The sequence below is a fragment of the Capra hircus genome, chromosome 24 (assembly GCF_001704415.2).
Source record: "Capra hircus breed San Clemente chromosome 24, ASM170441v1, whole genome shotgun sequence".
Classification (NCBI taxonomy): Eukaryota; Metazoa; Chordata; class Mammalia; order Artiodactyla; family Bovidae; genus Capra; species Capra hircus.
This window is the reverse complement of record NC_030831.1, coordinates 58,573,156-58,596,530: the sequence shown is the minus strand read 5'-3', so window position 1 is coordinate 58,596,530 and position 23,375 is coordinate 58,573,156. Positions and strand designations below refer to the sequence as shown.

Below are 23,375 nucleotides of genomic sequence, written 5' to 3'. Positions count from 1 at the left end.
AATGTGTTTACTGCTCTTGCTTCTGCAGGATTCATGATATGAGTGAATTAAATGTTCCGAGCTTGCCACTGAAGGGCTTCCCTGGTGTGTCAGACAGTGAAGAATCCGCCTGCAATGCAGGAGACCTGGGTTCGATCCCTGGGTTGGAAGATCCCCTGTAGAAGGGCATGGCTGCCCACTCCAGTATCCTTTCCTGGAGAATCCCAGGGACAGAGGGACCTGGTGGGCTATGTCCACAGTGTCGAAAAGAGTCAAACGTGACTGAGCGACTAACACACACGCGTGCCATTAAAAAATGTTAATTTTGGTTAAACCTGCACTTCCCAAAATTATTTTCTGAAGACACACTCATAAGCCTCTCACAAATGGCAGTGTCCTGACAGATACAGTTTGGAAAATTCTAACGTATTAGCATCGAAGAGTTGAGCCCTGGGCCCGAAGTTGCCAGATCATCTGGTCGACTTTCAGCCAAGGACGCTGTCATCGCCAGATGAAGCAGCCACAGTCCGAGGGTGGGCGGCGGGGAGCTGTGGGCTGCAGATCACGGGGCCTCTCCTGGGGGAGAGCAGGCTGACGCTCGTCCGTCCCGCCCTGCAGACAGGCAGTCATTCCTGCTCACGGTGACTTCAGCGGGGACCTGTCTGTTTTGTCAGGAAGAGCAGGTTCATGGTAGAACAGCCCAACTCACTGCACAGCTGAGCCTGGGCTTTGAATTCTCTCTGTCCTCCTTCCTCTGCGTCCTCCAAGCATCACAGCTACAAAGAGCAGGACCATTCCAGTTTTTAAAACTGCCTGTGGTGTCCCACTGCCTGCCCCCCCGGCAGCCGCATTCTGGAAGAATCTCTCCATATTTCATTTTCAGTGACTCGTCTCTACTGAATTCACCACATAGTCACAGAGCGCTCACGGTTGGTTTTCATGTTTTACTGAGAAAAACGTCCCAACGCCAGTAACCAAGGACATCAGGGGTAGGAGCTGAGGGGAGTAACTCATCCCCATAATTAAAATTATGGGAAAGGACAGGCACATTCTATGCCTTGAACATTAGAATCATTACTTAACCGCTGGGCCCCTGAGGAGGTGGGGAGCTGGCTTTGATGATTCAGGCAACACTCTGGATTCGCCTCTCCAGCAGCTGTGGTGAAGCGGCAAGTTCCTTGGCCTGGGAGTCGGGAGAGCTGGTAGACAGAGCATCTCCAGTGTCTACCAGCTGGACGTCACTGCAGCTCTTCTGACCTCTGTTTCCTCCTCTGTAGACACAAGGCGGTTGGGCTAGGTGAGCACTGAAGACCCTTTTACCATCACAAATCTTTTTCACAATTTGATGTGATTTAGACAAAGATCCATATAGTCAAAACTATGATTTTTCCAGTAGTCATGTACCGATGTGAGAGTTGGACTGTAAAGAAGGCTGAGCGCCACAGAATTGATACTTTCAAACTGTGGTGCTAGACAAGACTCTTGAGAGCCCCTTGGACTGCAAGGAGATCCAACCAGTCCATCCTAAAGGAGATCAGTCCTGAATATCCATTGGAAGGACTGATGCTGAAGCTGAAGCTCCACTACCCTGGCCACCTGATGTGAAGAGCTGACTTTCTGGAAAAGACCCTGATGCTGGGAAAGATTGAGGGCAAGAGGAAAAGGGGACAACAGAGGATGAGATGGTTGGATGGCATCACTGACCCAATGGACATGAGTTCAAGCAAACTCCGGGACTAGTGAAGGACAGGGAAGCCTGGCATGCTGTAGTCCATGGGGACACAAAGAGTTGGATACAACTGAGCGACTGAACAGCAAAGTGTCAGTAGAATTAACTTAAGCCCTGCCAGCCCCATGAGTCCCTGGGCGGCTTTTGTTTCTTTGTGCTTTTATCTAAGCAAGTTCAAGACTCGAAGGCATGCCTGGCCTCAGCACCTTCTAAACCCAGAACTTTGTCCTACAGTATCTGAAAGACGAAGAATTATCACCCAGATATTTAGCTCAGCGATAAGGAAAGTTAGGAGCCAGGCCAGCCCCGCATCTGGGACGCCAGAGGCTGCTACACAGTTTCATCCGTTTGGGACTAATTCTTAAGCCCCATAGTTCATCACGGTCATTTTTCTTTTGAAGAAGAGATAATGATGGAGTGTAAACACGTGTGATCTAAATCCCTCTTCCAAAATCCACCCTCCCCCCTTTTTCTTTAAACTTTGCGTTGTCTGCCATCTGTAACATTAGAGGACTTTTAAATCGACCACAGCCTCAGCTCATTCTTCAGGAAGTGCGTAGACAGTAGAAGGGCTGGCCTTCGAACGGCCTCTGCCCACAGCAGGGTGGTCGTGTGCCCACGGGCGTCGGGACGCAAGCATCTGGCCAGTAGGCAGGAACCGCACCCTCCGCCGCTTTGATCTTTGTCTCTTTTCAAATATGCGTCTGAAGCCAGTGACATCACCGCCAGGACATCTGTGGTCCCGATGCAGAGACAAGGACGTGCTGGCTCCATCATAATTAGCTTGCTGGTCTCTCTTTCTCAACTTCTGGGGGTTTTTTTTCCAAGGACGTGCTGGCTCCATCATAATTAGCTTGCTGGTCTCTCTTTCTCAACTTCTGGGGGTTTTTTTTCCAAGGACGTGCTGGCTCCATCATAATTAGCTTGCTGGTCTCTCTTTCTCAACTTCTGGGGGTTTTTTTTCCAAGGACGTGCTGGCTCCATCATAATTAGCTTGCTGGTCTCTCTTTCTCAACTTCTGGGGGTTTTTTTCCTGATAAAGTGACCTTGACCCCCAACATCACTTATTACAGGGACAGCCAGGTGTTTCATATAACTTTCCAGCTCCACTAATCCATAGATCAGCCGTTCTCAACCTGAGGAGCTTTCAAAGGCTGATACCGTTCCCTTTCTGTGACCCCCTTATGGGTGGGGTGCAATATGATCTTCAGGAATTTTAAACAGCCCCCCACCACCACCCTAGATGGTTGCAATGTGCCACCCACCAGGCACAAATCTGCAGTCAACTTTTAAAACCATATGTATTTTGTGACTCTGCCTGTATGAAACATGTTGAGACCATCCTTTAGTTTTTCAAAATTTGTTAAATATTACTAATATGGTATCTCAGGAATTCTGTTTATAATGCTTGCAATGTACAGCCTCAGTAAAAATTAGAGCTACACGCCCCCCTGTGGCTTGTCGGTGATACTGCACCTTTGAAATCTGAAGGCGCTGGAGCAGGGTAAGGGATGGCTCTCTTAACGAGCTCGAGGTCAGACGCAGGACCCCATCATTAACGGAGAGTCAGAGATGTCTACCCACATTTCTAACAGAACTCCTAATGTAGCCTGCGCCGGATTTTCTTAGCTCTGCATCTTACTGTATCCTGCATTAGAATAGGATACAAGAGCTCCGATTCAGGATAGATGGAATGTTCTGCGTCTGCACACACCATTATTATCTTCAGACCCTCTGGAGGCTCTTTCCAAAGGATGATGCAAAGAGCCCTCCCTTGACCTGTAATTTTGCAGGATTAATAAACGATGATAGCCAACCATGACAATAATACTAACATTTCTCGGGTGCTTGCCGTTTACCAGGCACTGCTCTGGTGTCTTACAGGAGCTGTCTCCTCAGTGCCTTGTGGCACCCACCGGTGACAGCGGTTACGGTTGTTTTACCGGTCCAGGAAGGGATGGTCGCAGAAGCTGTGACTTAGAGTCAGTGGCAGGACTCGAACCCTGATCGTCCGACTCTGCCAAAGCCTCCACTGCCTACTCTGCCCCTCTGTGGCTGTGGGAGCTTCCAGAGGCTTTGGGACAAAGTTGCCCTTGTTCTCTGAGTGTTGATAACTCCACAAAGGGACAGGGAACAGGCCAGGGATTTTCAGGTGAGCTGATGTTCGGCGGAGCTGTTTCCCTGGAGCGGTGATGCTGAACTCACAGGTGCTTCAGAGTCACTTGGAGACTTGGACGGAAAGTCTCCACCACCAGGCCACACTCCCAGGATCCGGGCTGTCTCAGAACCCGCCTGCTGCTGCTGTCGCTGGCCTAGGGGCCACACGTGAGCCCCCCTGGCGGGCTGCCCTCGGTGTCCTGAGCAGAGTCCCCAGGATTAGGCCCACTGTGCCCCCAGGAGCGCCCGCTGCAGACCCTGTAAGTGCGCGTCCTCTGCACACGGCTTTCTGGGAGACCTAACCCAGATGGCAGCCCTTCTGTGCGTCTTCCTTTCCTCATCTGTAAAGGAGGTTGAACTAAAGACGCATCGATTCTAACATTCCACGATCTGAACAAAATAGCGTCCAGAGCCTGGTAAAGAGGTTTATTACCGAGAAAATATCAAGTGGCCTTAATCACACCGATAGAAGAGAGAAGATTCGAGAGAAGTTTGGCTGAGTGTATAAAAACAGAAATGGACAGACGGGCTCTTAACCCTTGTTTGTGATGGACCGCTTCTGCCAGCAGGGCTGGTTCCTTAAAAGGAAGGTTGATCTCAAATTGTTGAACAGGTATCCTCATTTATTTTACATTGTCGGCACCTCATAAGGGGCTTGGTAAATAGCAGATTTTCCATAACTGATAAGAGGGAGAGAGAGAGAGAGGGATGGGTGGATGGATGTACAGATAAATGGATGAGAGATAAGTGAGCGGGGAGATGGGGTGGATGAGACTGATAGACGTGTTATCAGATGGGACGGCATATATTGACCAGTAGACAGGTTGAAAGGGATGAATGCTAACTTGGGAGAGTTGCTGTCCTCCGGCTGTCTTTAAACCTGAAAACCTGGAGCCGTGTCCTCTTCCTATGCAGAGTCCACCATCCTCTGCCGCCGGCACAGCCAAAGGTGGGTAGGGCATCAGTCCTTTACTACCAAGCGTCTTCTTGCGTGAAAATCCCATCACATCCCTATTGTGCTGGAGATGGATCTCAGCTAGTTCTCCATGTTCAAGCTCCATAGGCAGGTGGACTTGTAAACGATATATTAAAAGGGAATAGAGAGTCTGAGGGGAATTGCCTGATTGGGCTCAGATTCAGGAAATCTCAGTTCTAAACCCACATCAGTTAGTGACTTGCTGGATAACTTTCCTGACATCACCAAACCTCAGTTTTCCCTCATTCTGTTGTTCGTGTTAAATCCCAGAATCCTTGACAGTTTTATCAGGCAAAGGAAATTCAGAAGAGCTTGGTGGGCCTGAAGCCTCTGCCAGACACCCTCTCCTGTTTACTACAACCCAGCCTTGTGCCAAGGATTAAATAGGCGTCACCCCAGTTCGTCCTCACAGTAGGCCTGGGTCATAGGAATTCCAGTGTCATGGTTGAGGAAATCGGGGCTTATAGTGGGAGAGATCACTTCCGTGAGGTCCCCAAGCTAGCGACGGCACTGGGGTGCGCACCCCGATGCTGACTGAGGAGGTTGTGCGCTTGACCGGCATTTCACCAGCTCCACACCTCCTCCAGGCAAAGACTTTCTCACAGCTCGTCGTGACACAGCTGTGATGTGAATGGAAGCAGTCTCCCACAGGTGTCAACTGAGCTGGGGCGGGGGAAGCTCCTGGTGGGACGGAATGAGCCTAGAAGACGGGGATGAGCAAGCAGCCCTGTTCTGCCATGCGCACGGAGGATTTAGAGAGAGGCTGCCTTGGTAAAGAACCCACCCGCAATGCAGGAGACCCTGGTTCAATCCCTGGGTCGGGAAGTTCCCCTAGAGACGGGATAGGCTCCCCACTCCAGTATTCTTGGGCTTCCCTGGTGGCTCAGAAGGTAGCATCTGCCTGTAGTGCAGGAGACCTGGGTTTGATCCCTGATTTGGGAAAATCCCCTGGAGGAGGGCATGGCTACCCACTCCAGTGTTCTTCCCTGGAGAAGCTCATGGACAGAGGGGCCAGGCGGGCGACAGTCCATGGCGTCCCAAAGAATCGGACACGACTGAGCAGCTAAGCCACACAGCACGAAGGCTGTGTATATACTGGGTCGTGTCACCATTTAGCATTTCCTTAGAGAAATGTGATCTTTCAGAAAGCTCACAGTGCTGCCGATGCTCTACAGGACAGCACTGGGACCTGCCCGGGGCCTGTCCCGTTTGGCCCTGGATGGGCTGTGCCCAGGGCGCCTGGCGCTTCTTCCATTGACGTTACGTTTCAGCGCCCAGCCCTGGTCTGGGACCCCGCCTGGCCTGGCCGCGCTCCCTTGGAACAGCTGGATCGTCAGAGGTGATCCCGTCCAGCTTTGTGAGCACTGCCCCGAGTCCCGCGGCCTGGGTTTGGGGGATGACTTAGAGCTTGTGAACACGGGCTCTGAGAGCGGAGGGTAAGCCATGTTGGGTTGTACTCGTGGTAAAAGGGCTACGGCTCACTTTTCACACATGGAAGAGGAAGGTGCTAGGGTGACTAAGTGGAAACAGCTAAGCCTAGAGCGTAGGGGGTGTCCCCTCTGCTGACCCCATGGCCCAGGCATGCCGTCAGCTACCCAAGAGCTATAAAATCGCCAGCCTCCATCCCTTGTGGATTTTAGCATCCACCAGCCCACCTGGGACCACCCTGCCTGACGTGGTCTCCTGGGGTCTGGCTGCCCGCAGCCTTGCAGGCAGACTCGAGTCTGTCTCTTCCCTCAGGGCACGACGAGAAGGCAGAGAACGCGGTCCAAGCCACCAGCTGCTGTGCCACGTGCAAGGAGTTCCACCAGGTGAAGCAGACGGTGCTGCAGCTGAAGCAGAAGGTACGTGCTGGGCGCTTAAGAAACCATCGCGTAAGATAAAGGGATGTAGCGGGACGTCTGGAAGCAAGAAGACAGTGTCCACCCACGGCTTGCTTGGATATTCCCTGAGATTGGTGCCACCTAGGTTTGGACTGGAACGCTTTGCCCAACCACCCTCGGAGCTCGTTATAGTTCAACAGAGCAACGAAGGCGGGGGTTGGTGGCGGTGGCTGTTCAGTCACTCTGTCGTGTCTGACTCCTTTCGACCCCACGGACTGCAGCACACCAGGCTTCCCTGTCCTTCACCAACTCCCGGAGCTGACTCAAACCTACTGAGTCAGTGATGCCATCCAACCATCTCATCCTCTGTCATCCCCTTCTCCTCCTGCCTGCAATCTTTCCCAGCATCAGGGTCTTTTCCAATGAGTCAGCCCTTTGCATCATGTGGCCAAAGTTTTGGAGCTTCAGCTTCATCATCAGTCCTTCCAGTGAATATTCAGAGTTGATTTCCTTTAGGATCAACTGGTTTGATCTCCTTGCTGTCCAAGGGATTCTCAAGAGTCTTCTCCAACATCACACTTCGAAAGCAGTGTCTAGTAAAGTAAACTGCTACGTAAGGGGCACAAGAGAATTGGAGAGAATGAACTGTGATTCGTGCAGCTTTTGGTGAAATGAACATCCTGACTCGTGGTCCTTTCATGATTCTAAATAGGATAGTGTACAGTCATCATTTGCCTGTGTTTTATCAATAGCAAACATCTTTATAAACTTCCACAGCTGAGCCTAGAGTGTGTGTGTGGGGGTGGGGGTCTTTCTGTAGCAGCTTTATTTTTCACGTTTTAAAGTTACAGCCTGTATGTTGGGCTCCAATGCCTTGGGTGCGTTGTGTCACCAAGCGCGAGGACTGACTCCCTTTGTCTGAGGCTCCCACGCATGCCTGATGGACTAGATTTCCAGTAACGGTCGTTGTGCCGAGAGGAATGCCCCTGGGGGGATTTAGAACCCTGAAATCCTGTCGAAGGCCGAGGTCAGTGGTGTTTATCATACCTGAGGTCAGTGAATTCACCAGTCTGTCAACAGCTCAGAAATTGCTCTTCTGCTGGTAAAACATAAACTTGCTAGTCTGTTTATTTAATTGCTTCCCCTCAAGGCTCTTAGTACATCAAAGAGGTGTGTGCGATCTGTTTACCTTTGGCATCTAGTTATTGTAAAGGGCGAAAGGGTAAGATTAGACAGCATTGCTTTTCTGTGTTCAACAAACATGCAGGCATGTGAGATCCATAGCTTCCCGTGAAACAGGCAGATCAGCAGGCTGAGAAGATCAATGGCTTTGCCGGCTTGTGGTACACTGGTGGTGAAGATCTCTCAGCTGTAACAGAAGCATGTACGTGTGTGATGTTCCAACTCCCAAATAGCTTGTAATCTGATCGACCAGGCAGAAAACCTTGTAAGTGCATCAGTGTAAATTCAGAGTTCTAAATAATACTCCCTACACAGATATCCTCAGGTTGAAACTTGGATTGGTATCAGTATTTACCGAGTTGAGTCTGAAAAAGAGTTCGTGGACGAAGTTTGCATTTCATAGGCCAGAGGATTTCGGGCCTGAGGGAGGCAGTTGATGAATGATGGATGTCTCAAGGCCCAATGCTCGTCTCTGTTTTCTTCTCTGGAGAATTAATAATCCAAAGGCTATGGAGAAGCTCTTTCTAACCTGAGTGATTTTGAGAGTCACCGCTCCTAAGTCTCGCTAGTTCAGAGATTCAGTTGCTAATTCACCATCTGGCTTTCCCCTCACCTCCCTGCAGTGTTTTATGATCCATGAGAGAAGAAATGTTATGAAGAACTTGAAATGTTATATTCCCCTAAGGCCCTTGTAGGTGAGCTGCTCACAGATCCAGCAACAATGCTTGGTAGCCCTGCAGTGACTCTCAGGCACGGGATTTGGCCTGGAATTGGTCTGCCTTATACCGACTTCTCCTCTCCTAAAGGCGACTTGGTGGTGAAGATTCCGCCTGCCGATGCAGGAGAACCCGGCTCGGTCCCCGGGTTGGGATGATCTCCTGGAGGTGGAAATGGCAACCCACTTTGGTATCCTTGCCTGGAGAATCCCGTGGACAGAGGAGCCCGGTCAACTACGGTCCATGGGGTCGCAGAGTCGGGCATGCCTGAGCGACTGAGCATGCCCACGCATGCCAGGCTCTCCTGCAAGCCCCCTGTGGCAAGTCTGGGCTAAAGCTGACATGAAAGGAGCCTCACAAGGAACAATCCTTTTTTCTTTTTTACATTTTTTTACCTATTTCCTTCATTTTTGGCCATGCTGGGTCTTCGTTGCTGTGCAGGGCTTTCTTTGGCTGCGGCGTGTGGGTCTCTCATTGCAGCGGCTTCTCTTGCTGTGGAGCACGGGCTCTAGGAAACGCCGGCTTCGGTAGTTACGGCACTGGAGGTTAGTTGCTCCGCCCCCTGTGGGATCTTCCCTGAGCAGGGATCGAACCCATGTCCCTTGCATTGGCAGGTGGATTCTAACCCACTGTACCGCCGGAGACCCTCCAGAGCAACGCATTGTTAAAGGTGCCTAGCAGAATGTGCTGTATTCTGCAGCTGATGAAGCAGTTTCACAGCCAGGATCCCATTTAATTCTCACCGTGGTACCCGTATCATCAGAGAGCTGCAGTCGCTGCCCGAGAGGCGGAGCGGACCCTCAGTCTGGGCCCCCTGCCCCTCCTCCTGCACTGCCCCAGGGCTTGTCAGTTGCGTGCCAGCCTCCTCTCACTGCTGCTGATGCCAGCTGTTCTGCTCGAGAGCGAGCGTGGCCACATACGCTTCGGCTCAGGAGTAGGTTACCGGGTCTCCTAGACCGTGGCCAACCCCACCGTGTAAAACCATGCACAGACGTGTTGAAGGACACTGTGAGGGTGCGGTCAGCGAACTCCTGCCTGTGGGAAGCTCTGCAGGGCCGACGCCCTGGGCCCCTGATGGGTGAGGCTAAGGCAGGAAAAGTGGGGCAGCCCCTGCAGGCTAAAGCAGCTTAAAAGATGTTTTTTTTCAAGTGGGCAAGACTAAACTGAAGCATCTAGGCCTGCCCAGTTGGGTCATAAATTATTTTTTAAAGCACAGGAAGTGATTAAAATCAGGATAGTAGTTACTTTGGGGGAAGGAGGGGTGATTGGGTCAGGGCCTGTGGACAAAGTTCTGATTTTTGACTGGGGTGTTCATTAAAAGGGTGTCTGTGTTATGATTTCACTTAGATAAAGATTTGTGGGGGGTTTGTTTTGCTTTGTTTGGGTACATTCTAAAAATTTACTTGTTTTTGGCCACACCAGCACACATGGGACCTTAGTTTCCCAACCAGACCTTGAAGCCGTGCCCGCTGCATTACAAGCACAGAGTCCCAAGCGCCAGACCACCAGGGAAGTCCCCAGATTCTGTGCTTTTATTTTCCAATTGAAGATTTTTTTTTTTAATGGTGTAAAGACTCCATCATTTAACTTGCAGGGAGGGGTCTTGGTCCCATCAGAACACTGAAGAAAAATCTGAGCCAAGGGACCAGTTTTTCAATTTATTATGTTTTTTAATGAGATGAACAAATTATTATTTTTTCAGATTTGACTTTTTAATTGAAATATAGTTGATTTACGATGTTATATTGGTTTCAAGTGTCCCACATCGTGTTTTTATAGGTCATATTCCACTTTAAATTATTATGAAATATTGGCTATAGCCCCTGCGCTGTACAACGTACTGTTGCAGTTTGTTTGCTTCATACATAGTGGCTTATGCTCCCTAATCCCCGCCTCTCCCCTCTCCCCCGGGGCGACCGCCACTTTGTTCAGTGTATCTGGTGGTTTTCCGTTTTGTTACATTTATTCATTTTCCTTATGCTTTGGTTCCACCTGCAGGTAATCACCGAGAGCATTTGGCCTTCTCTAACTTATTTTACTTAGTACAGTGCTCTCTTAGTCCATCCACGTTGCTGCAGATGGAAAATTTTCATTCTTTTCTGTATATCCAAAGAAAACAAAGGCTTAGATGGTAAAAAGCTCTTCCTGCAATGCAGGAGACCCGGGTTCAATCCCTGGGTTGGGAAGATCCCCTGGAGAAGGGAATGGCTACCACTCCAGTATTCTTGCCTGAGAAATCCCATGGCTAGAGGAGCCTAGTGGGCTACAGTCCATGGGGTTGCAAAGAGGCAGACATGACTGACCAACTAACACTTCCAAAGAAAACAAAAATGCTAATTCAAAAAGATACATGCCACCCAGTGTTCATAGCAGCGTGATTTACAAGAGCCAGTGGGAGCAACCTAAGCAGACTAATGGATAAGGAAGCTGTGGCCTGTGACGGGCTGGGAGAGGATGAATGATGAGAAGGCACAGAATGAAGATTTGCCTTAAATAAGCTTCCTGTCTTAGCTGAGAAACCAAGCCCACCACGGAAGTCAGCCCACATGGCCGAGTGGGGTGGTGCCAGCAGCAGAAGCTTCAGAAGCAAGAGAACAGCGAGGTTTCCCAAGCGTGAGCAGCTTTGCAAGCTGGTGACTGTTCCTTTGCTCTAGCGCAGCCTTTCTTGCCAGCAGACTGTGGCTTCTCAGTATGTTCCTCTGCGACCTCAGTCTAGCTGCTCTGTACAATGGGTCTTCTCAGGAGGCCTGGGAAGACTAATCCATATGAAAGTGATTGCAGGTTGCTTTGCCCAGTATCATGAGTAATATTAAGAGAGGCAGCTGGGTGTTGTGGTGAGGACCACAGAGTCCAGAAATAGATGGGCTTGGTTTAAGCCCTAGCCCCACTACTTTCTGGCTGTGTGACCCTGGGTAAGTGACTTAACCTCTCTGTGTCACAGTTCTAGAAAAAGAAGATAACAGTAATATGTACTACATAGGACTTCATAATCATCCAGAGAGTAAATATTTATAAAGGGCCTAGAATAGTCCCTGCCACCTAGAAAGAGCTCTGTAAATGTTCTCCAGAATATAAGAAACGTAAATTATAAGTGCTAACAAAGTGCTTTACAGGCCGCACCTCACTTGTCCCAATAGCCCTGTGAGGTAGGTGCCTTGCTATGAAGGCTAGTATGAGATACTGATATCCATAATTCCACTGACTGATTGGAACCCATGAGAAATGCAGACTCTTCTTACAAACTTCTTCCCAAACACCTGCGCCCCCTCAAGCCCGCCGTCTGCGGTGTTTGTATAGAACGTCAGCCTCCCAGACCCAGCACGTATGCTCTGTGCTCATCCTGTGGACACTTAGAGGTCTAACTGGCGGGAGCCAGGAGGTAATTACCCAGCAGGAGGCCAGCCAGGAAGCTGAGGTCGATGTCGATGGGGTCACCTCATGAACTTTACAAAGAAGCAAAAAATGCTGGACAGGGCATGGAGTGGGCTGGGCTTGGTTATAACATTTTCATCCAAAGACTTGCTCATCTGGTCAGAACCTCCAGTTTTATAGACATGAAGATGAGAACCTGGAAAGGCGAAGGGACCGACCCAGAGTCACACAGCTACCTACAAACAGCCAGGAGCAACCCCCCACCCCAACAGCCCACCCCACAGAGCGTAAGCACTGTGCCTGTGGTTGTAGTTGCTGGTGATTATTAGCCTGGGCGCTGAGCCAGGCACATTTAAGACTTTCGTCACTTTCATCCTCCCAGCAGCCCTTCTTAGGAGGATATTATGATCCTTGTTTTATGGATGAGAAAATCGGGTTCTGTAGCTTGCCAGGATCCCACAGGTAGTTCGTAGCAATTTGTTGTTCAGTCGCTCAGTCGTTTGCAACTCTTTGCAAACCCATGGACTGCAGCATGCCAGGCTCCCCTGTCCTCCACTATTTCTCAGTTTGCTCAAATGCCTGTCCACTGAGTCCATGATGCTCTCTAACCATCTTATCTGCTGCTGCCCCTCCTCCTCCCGCCTTCAATCTTTCCCAACATCAGGGTCTTTTCCAATGCATATCAAGTGGCCAGAGTATTGGAGCTTCAGCATCAGTCCTTCCAATGAATATTCAGAGTTGATTTCCTTTTCAGTTGACTGGTTTGATCTCCTTGCAGTCCAAGGGACCCTTAAGAGTCTTCTCCAACACCACAGCTCGAAAGTATCGATTCTTTGGTACTCAGCTTTCTTTATAGTCCAACTTTCACATCCATACATGACTATTGGAAAAACCATAGCTTTGACTAGATGGACCTTTGTCGGCAAAGTGATGCTCTGCTTTTTAATACGCTCTCTAGATTTAACGTAGCTTTGCTTCCAGTGAGCAAGCGTCTTTAATGTGGCAGGACTGACTTAAACATAGATCTGCCTGATGCTGAAGCCCATACGTGAGATTCACATTTCAGTTTTCCTCTTGGAAGCAGATAATAACATTGGACCAGCCTGATGGCACCCCACTCCAGTGCTCTTGCCTGGAAAATCCCATGGACGGAGGAGCCTGGTGGGCTGCAGTCCATGGGGTCACTAGGAGTCGGATGTGACTCAGCGACTTCACTTTCACTTTCTCTTTCATGCATTGGAGAAGGAAATGGCAACCCACTCCAGTGTTCTTGCCTGGAGAATCCCAGGGATGGGAGAGCCTGGTGGGCTGCAGTCCATGGGGTCGCACAGAGTCGGACACGACTGAAGTGACTTCGCAGCAGCAGCAGCCGCATTCAGGGGCCAGGGCTGCCCCCTCTGTCCTCTGACTAGAGTACTTTTGCTTATAAATCCCCTTCACTCAGGGGTTCTGACCCTCAGAAACACAGTCTCCTGCGGAGTCTACACCCCTGAATCATTTTTCTGGAAGGAAGAGACAAGAGCTGCCATTCAGTGTGGCTTCCCTGGGGGCTCAGACGGTAAAGAATCTGCCTGCAGTGCAAGAGACCCGGGTTCAGTCCCTGGGTGCAGAAGATCCCCTGGAGGAGGGAATGGCAGTCCTCTCCAGTATTCTTGCCTGGAGACGCCTGTGGGCTGCAGTCCGTGGGGTTGCACAGAGGAACCCGGTGGGCTGCCGTCCATAGGGTCGCACAGAGGAGCCCGTGGGCTGCCGTCCGTGGGGTCGCACAGAGAATCAGACAACGACTGAGTGACTGACACTTTCACTCCCACTTATACGTTCCAGCTCCTCTCCTGGGCACCTGATACACACCCTCCCAGTGCTAAAGGTGGACACTTTCTGTGAGGAAACGGGCGTTCAAGGCATTTAATTCTTACCAAAGGTCTCACTGATTCCATTCCTTGAGGAATGCAAAACTCATTCAGGTCTGAGGTTCCTCTGGCTTCTCATAGAATGAGCCCCTGAAATCTGAGAGAGAGGCAGGGAGCAGGAGAGCCCACCAGTCCATCCTAAAGGAGATCAGTCCTGAATATTCACTGGAAGGACTGAGGCTGAAGCTGAAGCTCCAATACTTTGGCCACCTGATGTGAGGAACTGACTCACTGGAAAAGACCCTGATGCTGGGAAAGACTGAAGGCGGGAGAAGGGGACAACAGAGGATAAGATGGTTGGATGACATCACCGACTCAGTGGACATGAGTTTGAGTAAACTCTGGCAGTTGGAGATGGACAGGGAGGCCTGGTGTGCTGCGGTCCATGGGGTCGCAAAGAGTCGGACATGACTGAGTGACTTTGAAAGGGAGGAGTGCCGTGACATTTGTAGACATACTTTAAGCCGTCACAGCCACTCTTTCCCAGCCACGTTAGCGCACAGGTGACCTGTGAGCCGTGTTTTCCTGGCTCCCAAGGCTGAGATCTTTCAGAGCCGAGACCACATCTTGGTCACTGTGATCACCTTAGAACCGAGCACGGTGCCAGGCATGTAGTAGTTTCTCAAATATTTGATGCATAAAGAGCTTAACTGAAAGCCTGAAGCAGATCGACTGTGTTAATTACGGCATTCATGAGTCTAATGATATTCAGGCAGGCTGCAGCCGGTCCAGGGTCGCCCACTAGGCAGCTGAGCCATCTCAGGAAAGTTGTGTTGATTGGAAGGCCTCTGCGTTTCGGAGGAGGATCTCTCCAGCCCTTCTGGCCCTGACGGGTTCGGATAAGGGGAAAGGAGCCAGGACGGGCTGCGAAGCCTCTGCCGCGCGCCGCCTGCAGTGGGGCCGGCGCCATCTCCTGACCCAGGTCCCTCTTCTCTTTGCAGGTTGCCCTGCTCCCCAACAGCGCTGCCGACCTGGGCAAGTACATCACTGGCCACAAGGCGCTGGCCTCAAACGCCTACCTTCCAGGTCCTCCTGGCCTGCCTGGGGGCCAGGGCCCCCCTGGTGAGTATGAACATGAACATGAGCGTCACTCAGCTGTATCTGACTCTTTGCAAGTCCATGGATAGTCCATGGGATTCTCCAGGCAAGAATACGGAAGTGGGGAGCCTTCCCCTTCTCCGGGTGATCTTCCCAACCCAGGGATCGAAGCCAGGTCTCCCGCATCGCAGGCGGATTCTTTACCAGCTAAGCCCCCAGGGAAGTGAGTGTGAAGAGGAGCATGAAAGGGTGGTAGGTTCACCAGCCAGAGCCTTCCAGGAGCTCACGTTTAGTGGGGATGGGACGCAGTTCTTTAGCTTCCATGGGTGGGAGCAGAAGCCAGGGTCCAAGGAACCCCCCACACCAGGGTGCCAAGAGATGGACAAACCTGAGAAACCCTCATGACCGACAGTCGTCAGGGGAAAAGTCATCGTCCTGGACTGGACCGCAGTCTCAAAGGTCATTGTTAGGTTACAGGGAAACAAAATGAAAACTTCTTAACACTAGCACGTGTGAACGTCGGATGGTGTGCCGAACACCTCTGGGCTCACCGGCTGCTCTCACGATTCATGGCCAGCCTCGTGCCACTGTTTCCCAGTCCTCTCTCCTCCTCCTCCTGTTATTTGTCAACACGCTTACATTGATATTTATTTTTTATCTGTCTCTATGTTTCACTTTATTAAGTCACCATCACTGAGATACAATTGTGTACAATAAAATGCACACACTCGAGTTACAGTTGGACAGGTTTTCACATATGCCCGCGCTCTATGCGTGCCCAGTCACGACAGTCGTGTCCGCCTCTGCAATCCTGTGAACTGTAGCTGTCCAGACTCCTCTGTCCATGGGTTCTCCAGGCAAGAACACTGGAGTGCTCTGCCATGCCCTCCTCCAGAGGATCTTCCCGACCCAGGGATCGACCCCGCGTCTCCTGCGTCGTCCTTGTATCAGGCTGATTCTTTACTGCTGAGCCAGTGTGGAAGCCCTGACTAAGCACCACCTTATATCTGGTCTACATCCAGATATAGAAACTTCCCATCACCCCAGGAAGTGCCCTTGTGCCCTTGGCAGTCTGCATCCTCAGCTCCAGGTAACCACCAACCTGCTTTTGGTCGCTGCAGTTTTGTCTGTTCCAGAACTTCGTGAAAAGGAATCTATTCTTTTGTTTGGCTTCTCCAGCGTACCGTTTTGGAGATTCTCCCCTGTACGCTGAAGAAAATCCCAAACATCCTGTCTTTGCATCGGGAAACACGCAATGAGAACTTAAACCAGTGACGGGACGTTTTCCCTTTTATTAGGAGTCTCTCCATAGGTAGATCAGTATTTTTTTTTCCATACTAGTGAAGGAAATATTATTAGGGTTAGCAAATGTTCTGAGACGTGGACATCTTATCCCCACTGCTCATCGTCTAGCAGTGAGCTGGGTGCTGTGAGTGGCCTCCTGACGTTTTAATGGGGACAGCAAAGCACACGGAGTGAAAGCAAGTGGAATGAAACAGTACCGGGCTGCTGTGGAAGCTTAAAGAAGGGAGAGATCAGTGTAGGCTGTGGTGATCAGGGGACTTGGGGCTCAAGCTGGACATGGACAGACATGAAAGGTAGGACCGGTCCAAGCTGGAAGGACATGGGCAGGTTTTAGGATGGAAGGTCAGCATAACAAAGGCTCAAAACACTTTCTAAACTATGTGTTTTCTTCTCCACTAATATCTTCATTTCCCGGTTTCCTTCAAAACCCAGATTCATGGGTCTCAGTCTGTAGAAAGACCAAAAGCTGGTCCAGGACTCTGGTTTCTTCCCTCGTTCATTCCCCTGACTTCTTTCCTCCAGCAGAAGCCATACACAGGCAGCCTCTCCTGCTTCTGAGTAAGCTTGGGTCTCTTCCTATACATTGATTCTTAGCACAGTGTTCTCTGTCCTTCTCTAAGAAAATGTTCTTGCTCTACTTCCCTGGAGAAAATTCATCCCCAGGCCAGTCTGCGTATCACTCCAACAAGGACATTCGAGGAACAGGGGAGCCACTGGCCTCTCTCTTGATGGATGGCCTGCGGGCTTTCCCTGCCATTCTTGCCGTCTGGTCTCCAGCATAATGTGAGCCGCCCGAGGCCTCACTGGGGCAGAGTCACCGAGGGCGAGCTCTGGCAACACCCTTGCTTTCTCCTCCAGTCCTGTTTCCTGCCCCCTCCTGGCTTCTAGCATCGTGCTGTGTTGCTCTCCACTGAGATGGGTTAGGGCAGCGAGAGGGAGAACTGGATTCTCTTCCCCTTAACTCCCATTCCAGTCCTGAAGGCTGGTGAGTCACAGCCTGGGGCAGCAAGCCAGGAGCTCTGGTGTGGAGAGGTGGCAGCTCTCTGCCCCTCACTGTCAGATGAAGGTGCTGGCATTTGCTCATCAAAGCCCTGCAGTTTAAAGGCACTTGACACGCGATCTCTAAAGCTCATTGACTGCCTAAATGAAGGCAAGATATGATCTCCAGCCTGTCCTTGTGTTTTCAGAGGTCCTTGTGTTTTTGTTATGAGAGAGAGCTGGTCCCCTTCCCAGGTAAACTGTTTCAAGGATATACCTGGAACCAGCATTTAGAGAAGGAGGGGAGGGTGAGACATACTTGGATGGAATAATTAAGCCTTTAATGTTGGCTTAATTATTTTGTGAGCTAGAAAAGACTTCCCCAAATATGGTAAGTCTGAAGTCTTTGGGGCTTTTTTTGTTTCGTTTTCCAGTGCCTGAAAGTCATTCCATTCTATCACTGTATTCTGCCAATTGTAGGAGCCGTGTACCATCAAAAAGGAACTCCTGCGTGCATTTGAAAGAGAGGGAGGAATCTGTCTAGTATTAAGGAATATAATAGGGAAATAGAGAAATAGGGACAGCACAGCAGTCAGCCCAGCCTCTTCGTTACAGTCATTTGACGTGAAACATCTACTGAACAGCCTTTTCTGTACCGGGGCTTCTCTGAGAGCGTGCTGACAATTATAATACAACCATGCCCACATAAAGCTGACGGTCTAAAAAGGGTTAAAACACCGCATCCTTCCCTATGCTAAGGAATGAAGTTGAACCCTTGCTTTCTACCATATACAAAATGGATTAAAAACCTAAATGTAAGTAAGACCTGAGACTATAAAACTCCCAGGAGAAAACATAGGTGAGAGCTTCCACGACATCGGCAATGATCTCTTGCTCATGAAACCAGAAGCACAGATGAGGAAAGCAATACTAGAGCTGAAACCCTCCCATCTGTTCGGGCAAACGGTCTCCCTCTAGCACCTTCAACACACGCTGCTACCTTTAGGTCCCTGTATGATCCCCCTAACATCTGCGTTGCCTCTGAGTCTGTTTGTGTTGATTGCTGAATTTCTTGAATTTTGAGGGGAGTAGTTTCGTCTGGGTGTTGGTTTGAGTTTTTTATAATGTGCCTTAAAATTTTGACTTGAATGCCAGATACTGTTTGCAGAGGAACGGCAGAGCCCGGGCGCATAGTAACTGCTCCCGGAGACGGGCGCGCAGGCCGCTCGCGAGAAGAACCGGGTCAGTTTCGGGAGCGACCGAGCTGGGCTCGGGTGTGTTGGCACTGGCTCTGCCACTAGTGTTCCGTGGCCGCCAGGTTTCAGATTCCTTCGATGGGAGGATTCTGTTACTTTCGTTTGGGGCGGGGGCGCAAGCAGTGGGTATATAGTTGTTTTACGGGCTTCCCTGGTGGCTCAGACGGTGAAGAATCTGCCTGCAATGCCAGAGACGCAGGTTCAACCCCTGGGGTGGGAAGATCCCCTGGACAAGGAAATGGCAACCCACTCGAGTATTCTTGCCTGGGAAAGCCCACGGATAGAGGAGCCTTGCTGGCTGCAGTCCAGGGGATCATAGAAGATTCAGACACGACTTAGCGATTAAACAACAGCCACACAGCTCTGTGAGGCAGATTCTTATCAGCCCTCCTTTACAGATGAGGGACGAAGGCTCACAGAGGTCAGGGAGCTTGTCCACGATTCAGAGGCAGGCCCCCCTGCTGCTGAAACCTGTACCCCAGCCACTCCCCAGCTGCGCTGACCACTGCCCCACAGTGACAGGGGTGCTGAGAGCAGACGGTCTCAAGACTGGTGAAATTAAAGAGCTTAAAGGAGGTGAAAGATGCTGAAGAGGTGAAGTGGCACTGATTGGATGAGGAGCTTATGGAAACGGAGGAATTTATAGGAAGACTCCCAAGTTTCTGGCTTGAATGGGTGGGGATGGGAGGTCCATGAAAGGAGTGTGAAGTCTGAATCAGCTGGCTGAACGCCTGAGACTAACACATTGTCAGTCAACAGTATTTCAATACAAGAAATGTTTTAGAAAAAGAATGGGGATGGATGGCAATTTTTGGTCATGATCAAAATGCCTTTGGGACATCTCAGTGGAGAGGTCAGAAAGCAAAGGTCAGAGTGCAAAGAGAAACAGCTGCAAGGGGCGCCTGGACTGTCAGCCAGCCAGAGTCCTCGTCCTCCTCCCAGGCTGTAAACTAATGAGATGCTCTCTGATTGCAGGCTCACCAGGACCGAAGGGGAGCCCCGGCTTCCCAGGAATCCCAGGCCCCCCCGGGCAGCCTGGTCCGCGGGGCTCGATGGGACCCGTGGGACCATCTCCTGACCTGTCCCACATTAAGCAAGGCCGGAGGGGCCCTGTGGTCAGTATTTCATCAGCGCTCCCATCCGTGGTTGGGGAAGGCGTGTTCCTTCTGCTAAACGAGGTCCCTTTGCCTTGTAGGGTCCACCAGGCGCCCCAGGACGAGATGGCTCTAAGGTAAGCCTTCCAAGGGGTCCTTACCTCCTTGCAGGCATCACCTGGAGCTCAAGCACGGTTCACTGAGCCGCTTTGCATGTGGCCAAGTTGAGACACAGATGCGCTTTTTTCCCTAAAGCTGGGAGGGAAATCTAAAAAGCCATTTTCTTAAGATATGGAACAACCGTAATAAGAAAAACAGCCGCAAAAACCACTTGGAAGAAGAAACGACCCCTATAAACGTTAAGCCTCCGGTTGTCATGGTAGCGTGTTTTTCTATTTAGCCAGGCTTCTCTGTGGGGCTGTTTTACGTGTGTTCCTAATTTCTTTGCTGTGTTTAAGTCAAGAACAGGAGAAGTTCCAGTCCATGCAAGTGGGTGGTTTCGCTCTGGGGGCCTGCGTGCCCCACTGGCCTCATAAAAAAGTCAGTGTGAGTTACTTTAGAAGCTTCTAAGCTATTCCACACGCTGCCTGGAAACACCGGCTTCCCTCTTTTCGGATCTGGTTGGAAAACACACAGCCTTGGGGGAAATGGAAACGCGAGGCACTTGACTCAAGCCTTTTGGTTCAGAGCAGTGGCCCCAAGGGTGCAGCATGAAGCTGACGTTTGCTTCCCATAGGAGATCCTGGCTGGCTGTGCGGGAGATGGTAGTGGTGGAATGGAGGTGGGGGTGGTGGCACCCATGTGGCCCAGACGCTCACCCTGACCCTTCTGTTTTCAGGGGGAAAGAGGCGCACCGGGCCCCAGAGGGTCTCCAGTAAGTAGCCCCACCTGTCTTGCTTCCCCAGGGCAGCGCTCAGCCCGGCCACAGAGAGCTCCGTGGTTACAGAGTCATAAGAGCCTTTTGCACCTGGTTGGGTTTTAAAAATCCACTTCCTGGTTTTGTTTGTTTTTGTTATGGCTAATCTTTATTTGAGCTTCCCTGGTGGCTCATCAGTAAAGAATCCACCTGCCAATGCAGGAGACGTGGGTTCGATCCCTTGGTTTGAAGACCCCCTGGAAAAAGGGAATGGCTCCTGTGTTCTTGCCTGGAGAGTTCCATGGACAGCGGAACGTAGCGGGCTACAGTCCATGGGGTCGCCAAAGACTTGGGCATGACTTAGCGACTAAACAGCAATGACAACAATCTTTATTTGGAATAAAGATTCTCTTAAGATTCCAAACCCTAGCATGTCCTAAGTCCATTTCCAGGTGTGTCTTACAACATCGGAAGTGGCAGAGCTGAGGTTCAAATCCAAGAGCAGCCCAGCCTCTTAACCACTGCTCTCCGCCTCCCAGGGTTCTTTGGAAGGTAACCTAGGAGGTGCATTCTCAGATTCCGTCATTCTACCAGATTTGACGGAGCCTGAGAGCCAGGAGAGGTCCGTGAGCCACCACAGTGCATCCGGGAGGTGAAGGGGCTCAGGGCGGCATCTGCCAGCTGTTGTTTATGGGCCTGACGTTTCCCTGTTAGACACAGAGTTGGCGAGGTGGTCGCCAGCAGACGGCGGGGCCTCCGGGAGCCCTGGGTCAGCCAAGGGGCGGGCCTCTGGCCGTCTGGTCTGACTCTTCTCTCCTGTACAGGGACCCCCTGGTTCTTTCGATTTCCTGCTGATAGTGCTGGCGGAAATCCGTAACGACATCACCGAACTGCAGGAACAGGTGTTCGGGCGCCGGACTCACTCTTCAGCAGAGGAGTCCCTGTCACCACAGGGATTTCCCAGCTATCCGGAGACCCTGGATGTGGGCTCTGGAGATGACTCCCCGGGAAGAACTGAGACAAGAGCCTCGGGAGCCCCCAGAGACTTCTATCCTTAGTGCATCCGACATGCCAAAGGAAGAGTGTTTTCCCCTGCAGTAAAATCCTCCAAAGAACAAAAACAAAACATCACTGGAGACCTAAAGAAAGATACGTTTTTATTTTCTTTCCTCTTCCCTTTCTTCTTCCTACGTCTCCTCTTCCAGACACTGTTTACAGCGTCTCCTGCTAGACATCCTAAAGACACCAGGAACGAAATGACTGATTTCAGTGCTTCCCCCGGAGAATCCACAGGGCAGCTTTTCTTTGAATTCCTTATTTTCCAGGGACTTCTAATTTCTGAATTAGGTACTCACATTATCTTAAAAATTGGCAAACTGTCAAAAAGGGGGAAAGAGTTGTAAGAAAATGTGAGTTTCAGTTCAGTTCAGTCGCTCAGCTGTGTCCAACTCTTTGTGACCCCATGGACTGCAGCACGCCAGGCCTCCCTGTCCATCATCAACTCCCAGAGCTTACTCAAACTCATGTCCATTGAGTCGGTGATGCCATCCAGCCATCTCATCCTGTGTCATCGCCTTCTCCTCCTGCCCTCAATCTTTTCAATCACGGTCTTTTCAAATGAATCATTTCTTCCCATCAGGTGGCCAAAGTATTGGCGTTTCAGCTTCAGCATCAGTCCTTCTAATGAATATTCAGAACTGATTTCCTTTAGGATGGACTGGTTGGATCTCCTTGCAGTCCAAGAGACTCTCAAGTCTTCTCCAACACCACAGTTCAAAAGCATCAATTCTTCGGCGCTCAGCCTTCTTCACAGTCCAACTCTCACATCCATACATGACCACTGGAAAAACCATAGCCTTGACTAGATGGACCTTAGTCAGCAAAGTAATGTCTCTGCTTTTTAATATGCTGTCTAGGTTGGTCATAACTTTTTTTCCAAGGAGCAAGCATCTTTTATTTACATGGCTGCAGTCAACATCTACAGAGATTTTAGAGTCCAAAAAAATAAACTCTGTCACTGTTTCCCCATCTATTTCCCATGAAGTGATGGGACCAGATGCCGTGATCTTAGTTTTCTGAATGTTGAGCTTTAAGCCAACTTTTTCACTCTCCTCTTTCACTTTCATCAAGAGGCTCTTTAGTTCCTCTTCACTTTCTGCCATAAGGGTGGTGTCATCTGCATATCTGAGGTTATTGATATTTCTCCCGACAATCTTGATTCCAGCTTGTGCTTCATCCAGTCCAGCATTTCTCATGATGTACTCTGCATATAAGTTAAATAAGCAGGGTGACAATATACAGCCTTGACGTACGTACTCCTTTCCCAAATTGGAACCAGTCTGTTGTTCTAGGTCCAGTTCTAACTGTTGCTTCTTGACCCACATACAGATTTCTCAGGAGGCAGGTAAGGTAGTCTGGTATTCCCATCTCATGAAGAATTTTCCACAGTTTGTTGTGATCCACACAGTCAAAGGCTTTGCATAGTCAATAAAGCAGAAGTAGATGTTTTTCTGGAACTCTCTTGCTTTTTCGATGATCCAGCAGATGTTGGCAATTTGACCTCTGGTTCCTCTGCCTTTTCTAAGTCCAGCTTGAACATTTGGAAATTCATGGTTCATGTACTGCTGAAGCCTGGCCTGGAGAATTTTGAGCATTACTTTACTAGCGTGTGAGATGAGTGCAATTGTGCAGTAGTTTGAGCATCCTTTGGCATTGCCTTTCTTTGGGATTGGAATGAAAACTGACCTTTTCCGGTCCTGTGGCCACTGCTGAGTTTTCCAAATTTGCTGGCATGTTGAGTGCAGCACTTTCACAGCATCATCTTTCAGGATTTGAAATAGCTCCACTGGAGTTTCATGACCTCCACTAGCTTTGTTTGTGGTGATGTTTCCTAAGGCCCACTTGACTTCACATTCCAGGATGTCTGACTCTAGGTGAGTGATCACACCATCATGGTTATCTGGGTTGTGAAGATCTGTTTTGTATAGTTCTGTGTATTTTTGCC

General features: G+C 50.2%; 1 protein-coding gene across 1 annotated transcript in view; it reads left to right on the top strand.

Moving 5' to 3' along the window:
• CCBE1 (collagen and calcium binding EGF domains 1) overlaps positions 1–21,881 on the top strand; it is a 238,137-nt gene extending 216,256 nt beyond the window's left edge. The window contains exons 6-11 of the mRNA XM_018039646.1: positions 6,582–6,685; positions 14,786–14,906; positions 19,397–19,536; positions 19,617–19,652; positions 20,354–20,389; positions 21,196–21,881. Of these exons, the coding sequence (XP_017895135.1) occupies positions 6,582–6,685; positions 14,786–14,906; positions 19,397–19,536; positions 19,617–19,652; positions 20,354–20,389; positions 21,196–21,429 (671 nt within the window). The 3' untranslated portion in view covers positions 21,430–21,881. The remainder of the gene's footprint in view (positions 1–6,581; positions 6,686–14,785; positions 14,907–19,396; positions 19,537–19,616; positions 19,653–20,353; positions 20,390–21,195) is intronic.